The sequence below is a fragment of the Amblyomma americanum genome, chromosome 7 (assembly GCF_052857255.1).
Source record: "Amblyomma americanum isolate KBUSLIRL-KWMA chromosome 7, ASM5285725v1, whole genome shotgun sequence".
NCBI lineage: Eukaryota > Metazoa > Arthropoda > Arachnida > Ixodida > Ixodidae > Amblyomma > Amblyomma americanum.
In genome coordinates, this window is record NC_135503.1 from 700190 (window position 1) to 712500 (window position 12311).

Sequence of the window (12311 nt, forward strand, 5' to 3'; positions counted from 1 at the left end):
GCTGCAGGTCGATAACAGCACCATTCTCACGGAGAAAATCTATGCCCAAAATCAGGTCATGAGAACAGTTGCGGAGCACCAAGCAGCTAACTATGAACGTCGAGTCGCTGATCTGGACCCTAGCCGTGCACTGCCCAAGCGGAGTAATGATATGGCCCCCCGCCGCCTGGATTTGCCCGCCAGAGCAAGGGGTTGTAACTTTCTTTAGAACCGCTGCCAATTTGCCACTGATAATTGAAAACTCCGCTCCTGTCTCCACCAATGCGCTAATGCTGCGACCATCAAGAAGCATGGGTATGTTGGGGGAGAAGCGGTCGTTTAGTTCAGGTGCTGTCGTCGACGTCATCAAAGCTCTATCATCGGATGTCTGCGTCGTCAGGGGGTCTTTACAGCGTCGATATCCAGTGACCACGCCCCCGGAGGTCACTGTCCTCAGTTTTCCTGGCGAGGGCTGGACAAGCGGTCCGCCATCGCTCGCGAGGAGTTCTGCGCATTCGGTAAAAACGATGATCGGCGAGGTGACGGCGATCGGGACTGACGGCGCACCATAGACCACAGAGGTTGCTGGGTTACGTACTCTTCAATCTCACGGGGCCGCTGGCCAAACCGGGGCCTTGGCGCATCGAAGGAAAAGCCCTGCAGGCCAAGCTCTCGATATGAGCACCGGCGGAACAGGTGACCGGGCTCCCCACAGTGGAAGCACAAATGCCGGCAGTCAGGGCCATGCCAGACGTCCGCTCTGCGCAGGGATTGTCGATCACTCGGGATGCGGTGCTGCACTGGCTGCACAGAGGGTAGCAGAACGTCGTGATGGTTGGGAAAAACTGCCGCTGGATTTGGGGCAGGGCGTCGCAGAGCGTCAGCATAGGTCGGGCGGCAGTAGTATGTCTGGTTGGGCGGTGGAAATGGCGGTGGATTTGGGGCAGGGCGTCGCAGAGCTTCAGCATATGTCGGGCAGCAGTAGTCAGTCTGGATTAGCTGTGGTTCGGCGCGTAGTGACGGAGGCCTGATAGCTTGCTGCTCCTTTTCGCGGATAACGCTAATAAGGGGGCTGGCCGCTGGCTGCGACGTACCGCAAATCTTCTCTAGCTCCTCACGGACAATAGCGCGGATCATGTCGCGGAGAAAGTCGGTATTGCTGTTGAAAGCTGGGAGGGACTCCGTAACAGAAGCAGCAAGGACTGGCCGGTCGTATGTGGTGGAACGGTGCCGGAGGATCTGCTCCATCGTGACTGCCTCCTCTAGAAACTCGGCAACAGTGCTTGAGGGGCTGCGCATAAGGCCGGCAAAAAGCTGTTCTTTAACACCGCGCATTAGGTGGTGCAGTTTTTGGTTTCCGACATGGCCGGGTCAGCCCGTCAGATGAGCCGCGTCATGTCTTCGACGTACATGGTAACCGTTTCGTTGTCCATTTGCATACAGGACTACAGGGCTCGTTCAGCTCGCTCCCGAAGATCAGCACTGACATACGCGGCGAGCAGTTGACGTCAGAACTCAGGCCATGATGAAAGAGTGTCCTCACGGTTTTCGTACCACGTATGAGCACTGTCCTCCAAGCTGAAGAAAACGTTCCTCAGCTTGGCGGCGTCACCTCATTGGTTAAATGCGGCGACACGTTCAAACCGGAGGGTCAATCTTCCACGTCCTTGAGCTGAGACCCGTGAAAGGACTTTGGTAGCCATGGATTCTGGAGGGTGTAGTACGCGGCACCTTGCATGACCGGTTGAGGGTTAGGCGCCGAGGTAGATTCCAATGGCCTGAGCACAGGAGGCAGTCGGCCAGGCACCGAGGTAGTCTCCAATAGCCCATGCTCAGGGGGCAGTCCAAGATTTCGGCTGCTGACCCGGTGCACTGGCGTGTCGACAGGGAGAGGTCTGGGGTCCTCGGTGTTAGGAGGGGTATGCGACATATTCCAGGGCGATTTACCCAGCCAGCGCACTCCACCACAAAACGTCACAAATAGGTTGCAGAACCAAAATGGGCTAGGCGCAGGCCACAAGCAGTCAAGCTGTGTCTCAGCTGCAAGAGCACGCGTGTCTCACTTCTTTGTCCTCAAGGCGCCGCCCCGGGGACACCTGGCGGCAATATCAAGGTCAACTGCCACAACACCTTTGTTACAAGCAGTTCTCAAATATGCACTCCAATGGGGGTGGTGTTGGGGAACTGAAAAACTCCCTAATATATCGAAGAGCTCGCTACATGGAGGTTCATTGCATCCAGGTTTAACTGTGTATGCATGACTATGTACAGCAACAAGTTGTTGACAGCAGTGGGTCTCTGGACACCCTGTGAACCCACTTCATGGCTACTTGTGAACACGATCTGCATGCCTGGCTCCAGCTGAGACCAGAATCTCCATGGTGCAATGGCGGAAAAACACAGCACATTTTGCGTCTCCCTGCCACAAGAAAAGTACAATATATTAAATAGATCTTTCCCATGACCTCACTCTGACCTCAAGTTCGAGGCTTTCCTTTCGACCAAATTTATGTTGTGGCCTTTCAGACTGGTTTAAGTTTGGTTGATGGCGTTTAACGTCCCAAAACGAATCAGCCTTTGAGGGATGCCGTAGTGACGGGCTACAGATAATTTCGACCACCTGGGGTTCTTTAACATGCACTGACATTGCACAGTCCACAGGCCTCTGGCATTTCATTCACCTCCACTGAAAAGCGCCTGCCGCAGCCGGGATCAAACCCGCATACATCGGGTCAGCAGTCGAGCACCACAGCCATTGAGCCACCATAGACGCAGCTATTATAGCTTTTCTACTCTCCCTGATGCCCCTTGTTTAAAGATTGTACATGACGCTTGCAAACACAGCACTGACCGCGATGCTCTTCCAAGTGGGCCAAATGCATGCTGTCAGAACAGAGGAATCCGACACTTTCGCCTTGTTTTTAATATAGATGCTAGTTGAAAGAAACAGCACCATACTTTACACCCCATTAATTCCTTGTGACACTGTTCCAATGGCCCAATGACACACTGCACACAGGTCTCCAAGAGAGTAGAGTGAAATCTGAGGATCTGCATATGTACACACCACGCTCTAAAATGAAACTCTTGGAATTGCAAAGAAATGTGAAAGACCACATGTCAATGCACTGAATTGATTTTTTTCAACTTTGGTGAAAGTAAAACGCAATTGTGTGCATATATGCTAAATATTTCCCACAGTGTTTATGTACTACTGCCTTACATAGGCATCTTCAAGCTGTCAATGGCAACGTTTCCTCCTGATGACCCGCAGCTCTCTTGGAAATAAAGCTTGAATTTTTCTCTTCATGGCACATGTGAGTAAAAGCATTTAGCTAAATGAAAATGTGTGGTGCCGTGTGCACAGAGAAAAGCAGCTTGGGTGTGCCATCCATCCCACCTATCTGAAGCCAGTCATTTCACTCGCAAAGGTGCAGTGTTGTGCATGGTTACCTGCTACAGCAAATGACATTCAGTCGGGCTGCATGCTTTAGCTGCTGTGTTACAACAAATTCAGCCTGTTACTTCCACACATCTGGCTATGAACACGGCACCGCAGCACTTGTCCATAGACACTGCAAATGAAGGAGACTGGTGCTGTTCTCGTTGAAGCTGCTACAAGCAGCAGCAAGACCATTCAAAAATGGAACCTATTTTTCATTCTTATTCATGCACTGCTATTCTGAATACATTGCCAACTGACACAGACAAAACATGAATGCATTAAAATTTTTTTCACCGTGTTTTGCCCTGCTGCCCCAAGGCATGCATTTGAAGCAATACACCTGGCTGTGGCTGCTCCAGAATGCGGCCTCACCACTGCTGGCCCACCTTTGTTGAAGTTTGCATCCGCTCCGTTGTCAAGCAGAAGTCGCACCATCTCCGCATAGCCACCAGAGCTGGCTTCCACCAGGGCAGACCAGTGGCATCTGGATTCCACGTTCACATCCACTCCTGGTCAAGGAAGGACCACCTTGTTATATCTTCTCGTCACAAAACATCAAACTTTGGTGCGCTAGAGCATGTGGTGCAACCCGTAGTGCACCAGCACCAGCCACTGAAACATTTCACTGCATTGTATGGCAGAGACCTTTCTGTCAGAATGGTTAGCATACAGCTACACATTCATTTTTTTTTATGCCAGTGTAGCAGATGACTGCAACAGATTTAAGTTCAACCCCCTGTATTTTCCATCTGAGCTTCTGACTGTCACCATTTGCGTAATGTCAAACTGCACGTGATGTCACGTCAGCGGGTTCCTTCCTGTGGCGGCCGTGTTTACAAACTGCTCTGTTGCTGCTCATACTTGAAGACGCAGATAAATAGGTGTGTTCTGCACTGCGGCTGGTTCCCATCCACTGTCTCCCTTTCGCGAGCACAGGACTGCAAATCGCACATTATCGCATCAGCTTGTGTTCGGCACAAGGAAAAGGCTCAGCAGTGAGAGAACGTCGATCCTCACAATGCGCCGGGAATGGAGAAAACATCCGGCATAATGTTCCTGGACATTGCACGGTAACGTTGTCAGCTAATTTGTGACCATCGGAGGAACGCGTATAAGCGCACATTTATTTCGCTATTGCATGGGTGAAGAGCTTATCAACAAAACAACCAGAAGGAAGGAAGGAAGGCCTCAGACGTTGCTGGCACATACCCACTACGGGGGAGTGGCCAGGACACAGGCGGTTATTGCTGGATACAGGAAAGTTTTGACGTGAAAAGGAGTGGTAATAGGATGTAGCCCGATAGATTGGAAGATGGAAGGACAGGGGTCCTGTTAACGTGGAGATTGAGGACGGGACAGTGGCTTAATGTGCATAATAGTATACAATGCCTGTAGTGTTTCAATGTCGTACTGACTGAGAGCGGGAAAAAGGAATTAGAATGGGAGTCGCTGCATTTCTTGAAGAAAATTTTGCACAGCAGAGCGCACACTCCTGTCGCTTTGTCCAAGCAAAGAAGCGCCAATGGAAAGAACAACCGCGGAGGACACAGGCAAGCCCAGTTGATGAAATAGAATTTGCAAAAGACGCTTCCTCAGATGAGAGAAGCGGCAGCAGAACAGCAGGAAGTGATCTATTGTCTCAGGTTCGGCACAAAAAGGGCACAAAAAGGGCACAATGGGGAAGCCGCCAGGCCAGATCTGTGAAGGTAGAAATTTAGAAGGGGAACCCGGCAACACAAACGCGTGAAAGAGACCTTTAGTCTGCGCAAACGCCAGTCTTTGCTACTCCAAGGATGCAGAAGATGGTGATATTTGGGAGATGATGTAAGAGCCAAGGCAGCAAATTCCTGAAATACTGTGTAGCTGCGAAACCTCACCGCAGCTGTATATGCACACGTTGGCACGACAGCAACAATTGGGCCGCAGAGAGAGGCTCTTGCTAAGGATTCGGCTCATCATTCAAAGTTCCCGCACCTATTGTCTTTAAACAGATGCTGCGTTATGGTTTAATCAATGGTGACAGACGGGTGCGGACCGCGAACATTGTTGTTCTTTTATTGTTTTATGGGGTTTAACGTCCCAAAGCGACTCAGGCTATGAGGGCAGCCGTAGTGAAGGGCTCCGGAAATTTTGACCACAGGTGTTCTTTAACGTGCACTGACATCGCACAGTACAATTTCGCCTCCATCAAGATTCGACCGCCGCAGCCGGGATCGAACCCACGTCTTTCGGGTCAGCAGCCGAGCGCCATAACCACTGAGCCACCGCGGCGGCTCGCGAACACTTGTGACAGAAACAAAACAAGCTAAAAGCGAATGGGCCGCACGCCATGTGCACGGTTGAGAGGCCAGAAGAAATAATTTTACGCCTTCTCGCGGTCAGTGCTGAATGACGGGTGAACAATGAACATCATCTGGATCACTAACCTTGGGTAAGCAGGTCACGAGCAAGTGCAACGTTGCCTCTTGCCACTGCCAGCCGAAAATCTTCCTGCAGCTCGGCTGGAGTACGCGACGCACCTGAGCTTCCACCTCCGCCAAATGGAGTCTGCCCATTTTGTGCGGCAACCGCAGGAGCCTTGAATCACGCCAAAGATTAACGAGTAAGAATATGGCATAAATTAGATGCAGTTATCAAAGCGGCATGCAACGCAGCGCAAGTTCTAACTGGGCTACCCGGAGACCACTGAGGGCGGTGCAGCAGTGAACAATGCGGCGTCCTGCTCAAAGCGAATTTGTACCTTGCGGAGCTTGTCGCCACTGGAACTGAAGTCATCTGAGAAGACAATCTCGTCGTCTTCGGAGTCCGTCCATTCAACGTAATCAGCTGGTAGCCCTGCCATCTTTACGAACGCGGGATTCCAAATACGCCTAGAAGCGCGCCTCGGCAACGGCTTTGGCTGTCAACTTTGCTACGACACGTTTCGGCTTGTAACGTTAGGTCTGTTCGATTCGCCTGCACTACGTGAACTGGTTCTCGCGGTGAACATCTGGCTAAACGAAGGCTCGGACGCGGAAATACAAGAGAAACTACAACACGCGGCCAAAAAAGTTACGGAGTACGCAGCCAAAATAGGACTCAAGTGCTCGCCGCAAAAATCAGAACTACTAGTCTACACAAGAAGGAAATACGAAGTTTCGACATCATAGTAGACAGCCAAAAAGTACCCATGGTGAGCCAGATCAGGATCCTCGGCCTCATTATTCAAGCCGACGGGAAAAACGGCTCCCTAATCTACAAACTACAAGGATACGCCGAACAAGTCACTGGCCTTATCAGAAGAGCGTCTTTCAAAAACAGGGGACTCAAAGAAAAGAGCTTACTAAGCTAGTACAGGCATACATAATCAGCAGAGTTTGCTATGCAACACCCTACCTGAACTTAACAGCAAGAGAAAGAGAGCAAATCGATACCGTAATAAGAAAAAGCGTAAAAAGCGCGCTCAGCTTCCCCAACAGTACATCTACAGCCAGATTAATGGGAATGGGAGTACACAACACGTGGGAGGAAGTGGCGGAAGCCGCGCGAGTCGCACAAGTAGAAAGACAGCCATTCCGAAACAGGGCGACAAATCCTAGAATGGGTCGGGCTCCAGCACGACAGAGGGCCAAATCCCGAAACCAGCCTAAGCCGCGGTTGCAGAGCCAACTTGCGCATCTCACCCATCCCAAGAAATATGAATCCCACCCACAACGAAGAAAGAAGAAAAGACAAGGCCAAGGCCATCGAAAGAGAAATGAATGGACTAGAGCCAAACACTGTAGCATATACAGACGCAGCCACTGGCAAACTAGACAGGACCTGCAGTCGCGGCAGTGGTAAACGGCAGTGGCACCCCCTTGATCACGGCATCGGTAAAGACAATTGAGAGATGCAGACGTCGCTGAGGAAGTGGCGATCGCACTAGCCTGCATAGGCACGAAGGCAAATATAATAATTAGTGACAGCAAAATGGCTATATGGAACCTAGCGAAAGGAAGAGTCTCTGTCGAGGCGAAGAAAGTCCTCGAATCAAGAGAGATCACACGTAAGATCACAATCAAATGGACCCCAGGCCACAAATCGGTTTCTGAAACGAAGCCGCTCACGCGCTCGCCCGAGATATCTACTACCGGACGAGCGCAGAAAGGGTCGACAACCCAGAACACGATGAGACGCTAAACACATACAGCTACATCTGCGAATATTACAAGTTCAGCAGGAAAATATTCCCAACACCACACAAACAACTAAACAACGGAGAGGCCAAAAGCCTCTTACGGCCGCGATGGGCATCTAGCACTATGCGTTCACGCCGTACCGGCTCAACGCCAGCGCGACAGTATCAACTCGACGAGCCACTGCGAGTGGCTCCGGAACTCCCGACAGAGGGAGGCGGCAGAGGAAAATTGAAACGATATGCGCGAAGGCAATGCCCTGGCTCGCGCTTGCCCGAGGGGGCCGCGCGGCGGCACGAGCAGACGATTTTCACGGCTACCGGAAGTGTGCCCGTGACGTCCTGGCTACGGTCACTACGAACACACCAAATAGCCCGCGAATTTAAAAAGAAAAACACGTTTTTTTTTAATGTATAATAAATTGCCGGCTCAGTTCCGAAGACTTAAGCTTGGTGTGAATGCTCATTAGCATCATTTCTAAGCACTGAAAACATTTACAAGTGACTTTTTTATGCATTGCATAGTCCCTTGCGCTTAACCGCTAGCCAACGTATTCGGTGGCGGCATCTGTGGGAGGCACTGAATCTCCCCGCCCACTCACTGAATAATAATAATAAAAAAAAACCTGCGACAAGGCTCAGAGTCCAACCAGGGTCTTTGGCGTTTGAGGCTGAGACGCTACCACTCCGCCACGACGGCACAAGGTGCAACTGGGCGTAAAGGCGCATCTAGAGAATGTACTTTTCCGATGCAGAAATTGCGCTTTCGCTACAGTGAACTAGAACATACCCAGTGGCGCGACCGCCTCCGCCGGAGCGTGCCTTCAGCGGTAGAAAGTTGCGGCGGCGCTGCAGTCGACCGCACTTGAAAGCGCGTCAGCCTTCGGGCCGCTGTTCTGCTAGGATAAGCGCTTCGTGTGGCGTTTGATGCGGCTTCGGTTTACTACCACGGGGAGTTGTAAGAGTAGCCAGGGCCAGACGTTCTCGCATTTGCTTTTTGTTTCTTGCAGCTTCGTTTTACTCATGTCAAGGCTCCGATACTGTCGTGGGAACAAGTTGTAGTTGTGCTGTCAGGCCGGAAACGGGCACTGCATCGCATATCGGTTTTCCCGCGCGTGGTTGAGCTGGACACTTGGGCGTCTATCTGTGGCTGATGGCGCACTCCGCATAAAATACGTGCCTAATTGCGCATGTGTCCTCACTTTTGAGCGTCTTCAATGACAAAATAAAAAAAAAAGTCTACTGTCTAGGTTTAGCAATAATCATAGACCCCAAAACGAAAACGCATAAAAAGGAAGCTTGTCGCAAGTGTAAGGCAATGGTGGTATACTTAATTGTTTCCTTAATAGGACCATATTTGGCAAAAACTTTCAAATTCACTGCGTTATTTGCGCCAAGACGGCTTTTTACGAACGCAACGCGCTCGAATGCCCTACATTGAATGCATGCATTCCTGGTTTAATTGCTGGTGTAATTTTTTCCTTACTTCTTTTTTAGATCTTTGCTATCGGTATGCACAAGTTATTTTAAGAATCATATCTACAATAATGAACAGCACAGTTGTCATATCCACCAGTGCACTTTTATTTACGCAGCATATGCTCACTGCATGTCATAGTTAATCATTGTTCAACAGATTCAATACGCTTTCATAGTCGACTTAGTTTTAAATGTTGGTGAGACTTTCTGCGTGCTGCATCCCGGGCCTTACTTAAGCCTTTGATATAAAAGTGCATTCGCGTAACTACATAAAATCCAGTCATACTTGCTGTTAGTGTTTTTCTGTGTTGATCGCATCCGATAGCTGCCATCTCTTTGGTATGTATGAGAGCCAGTATATCCATGATGCTGTCTTGGTGGAACTTGTTAGAGCTAAAAAACCCTGTAAATATGTCCTCAAGGTCAGTAATGAACTTGAAAAGTTTCACAGAGGGATACAGTAGGCCACCGAAGTCACGGTCACTTGTGAATTGTGCTGCATTCAAGTTCCTCCCTTCTGAAGCAGGGAGCAGAAGCTCGTTCGTGCAGTCAAGGCACTTCGACTTTAAAACTCACTTCCTTGCCGCATAATAGATGAGTCTTGAGTCACTTTTTTGTAGGTTATAATCGTGGCTTTGTACAGGCATATCATTGACTGCAGATTCTGCTCCTGCCAGCTCTCCATTGCTGAGCAGCACATCAACCAACTGCTGTTTATGGAAACCTTCTCGGTGGTCCTGTACCGTCAAGAGGGAATTCAATACTTCACTAGCTACATTTGGACCAGAAATGCTCCTGGCCAGATTATAATAGCCCAAGCAGTTAACTGTGGTCAGGAACTGCTGAGGGGTTGGATGCGCATTGCAACCTGATGATTGCCTCACGATGCCGGAGAAGTTTTCAATTTTGTCTAGGCTAAGACGAGATGTCATGATATAAGTGTATCCTACTTCGGAACTAAGATATTTCAGAAGCTCTAAAGTGCTGTTGATCGACACTCTGAGGCCTTCCGTTGTTGAGGAACTTAAAAAGTGTTTTGTGTCTGCATGTTTCTCCCACTGGTTTAAGAAATCTAAAAAATCCTCAAGCTCTCCTAATTTCGGCGAATTTGGCTTCAGGGCTTCGGCAGGGAAGCGTGACGTCATGATTTATATCAGTTACTGCATTCTCCTTCACACGAAAACAAACAGAAAACATGAATAAAAATCAAGAAGAAAACAGTTTCCAGTGAAAATACCATTAGACTGAAAACTTAAGGATGGAAATCATAGCAATAAATTTAAGTTTCAAAGACACCTTCGAAGCATCAGTTCATATATAGGTATATTTTGTAAAAATTCAAAGTACAAACCTGAAAAATTTTTGTGTTGCATCAATTTTTCCACAGTTGGTTTCTACTTGTGCCTTGAAGAGCTGAATGCCTCTCAATGACTGGGAACTGAATAAATGAAAAGCATAGGCGACTCTCATTTTTTCAAAGTTGTTTGGCTCAAGGCGTGTCCTAGTTAGCCGAGGCATTGCCTTCATGGTGACATTATTGGAGTCAAGCTCGAAAGCTTTCCGAAGTGGCTCCAGTGATACCTGAAGTAAAAGCACATACTTAGTAGTTATTAAAGAACTTGCATATAATATGCAACTGATAAAAATGCTCTTCTCTAATGCAGAAGTATGTATACCATTCCATCTGGTGTGTTGAAGCTTGTTTGTAGCGGTCTATTGCGAATATTTTTCACCAAATGAGGAAAATTGGAAAAAATGGAGGAATCTTGTATCGTCCACTGGGTGCGTCCTTTTTCCCGATATTTGCTGTGAATTTCCTTTTATCCCCATTATTTTTCGCATCTTGCGGTTCCAGGGTGCCGCATCACAAGTTATGTAATCAACAAATAATCCTGCTTTTTCTGCTAGCATGACAGCTTCGAGAATGATTTTTGACAATAAATGTCCTTTCACATTGGTGTTTGTCGCAATGTGCCCAAGATCTGGGTCCACCTTCCAGTTAGAGGCACAAGCATCACCACGAGGCCATGACTGGAAAGGACATGCTTTCCTCCTTTTGGTGTGTAGGGCCCGAGGTCGACGAAACCAGCAACTTTACCCGCTGTGTCAGCAGAGAGATGCTCCGAGAGTTTCACCTCGTCAATTACGAAGCCCCCATGGCACTTGAAGGGGTCCATCCCTAATGTCTTTTGTTTCAATGTTTCAAGCATCTTTTCATTAAAACCAAAGCTACCCATGTAGTTTGACATGTACTTCCGTATTGTCGTCTTTCCTGGAAGTACTAACATGTTTTGTCTCCGAATCTAATCGTAGAGCTTGGGACTACGCATTTTTAGCAAATACACTCGAGCATCCATTCCTTGTTGAAATTCATTCCTCGTGTGTGCTTTCGCTTCGCTGCCTCAAAACATTGCCTTACAGCTAGTTGCTGCTTTGGAGACAAGTGTTTTAACCTGTCTTGCAGAATTTTCTCGCTTGCGGCTGCAGTTTCATTTTTAATCCTTGAAATGCTTTCGCTCAAGGTCTCAACTTTGCATTCTAGCCTCTTGATTTCCATATTTGCAGCTTGGAGTCGGCGGGATGTCTTGCAACTAGGCTTGGGAACCTTTTTATGCAGGCGACATTTTCTTGTTTGCAGAGATTTACGTAGACATTTGCAACATAAGCAAGGTTGCCCTGGAAAAAGACAATGTAATTTTTTAGGTAGGAATCAAAACGTTTCACAGACATAATTGCTGTGTATTACAAGAGCCTAATCGAACACTTTCGGATCCTTCTCACAATCAACGCACGCATGCACACACGCACGCGCGCGCACACACACACACACACTCAACAAACACAAAACCTCCTCAAAACCTCCCAGAAATATCCCATCAGGACATTTGGAATGTCCCCAGGAGGTTCTCATTTTTCCCGAAGACGTACAAAAAACGTCCACACATCTAGCCGTGTCCAAAAAGCTGTACGTTCCAGGGACAGCCCCAGAAGGTTAATGCTAGATTTCTCTGCTCTGATTCAATAAAATTATTTCTTCTTTTTCATGCAGACTTCAGGCATCTAAGCGCACATATGCGCCAAATTGCAGGCACACGCTTACGTTACAGGTGGTGTAATACATCTGTCAACTCGCGTCAATGCTTGCTGGCTAGGCCATTGAGACTTACCTGTTTACATGAAATGTGCTTTAACAAGGTGAAAATTTGGGCTGGTTGGTGCATGATCTTGTGACGGGGACAGCACAGCACGAGA

The 12311-nt window shown here is 48.5% G+C and overlaps 1 protein-coding gene across 2 annotated transcripts in view; it reads right to left on the reverse strand.

Annotated features, from left to right (window-relative positions):
• Positions 1-7780, reverse strand: part of LOC144098243 (ankyrin repeat, SAM and basic leucine zipper domain-containing protein 1-like) — a 122591-nt gene extending 114811 nt beyond the window's left edge. The window contains exons 1-3 of one of the 2 annotated variants that reach the window (XM_077630734.1): positions 6165-7780; positions 5851-6001; positions 3811-3933 (exon numbers count right to left, since the gene is read on the reverse strand). In XM_077630734.1, coding sequence (XP_077486860.1) covers positions 3811-3933; positions 5851-6001; positions 6165-6266 — 376 coding nt within the window. In that variant the 5' untranslated portion in view covers positions 6267-7780. The remainder of the gene's footprint in view (positions 1-3810; positions 3934-5850; positions 6002-6164) is intronic. The other variant, XM_077630735.1, reaches the window with a different exon arrangement.
• Between the last annotated feature and the right edge of the window lie 4531 nt (positions 7781-12311).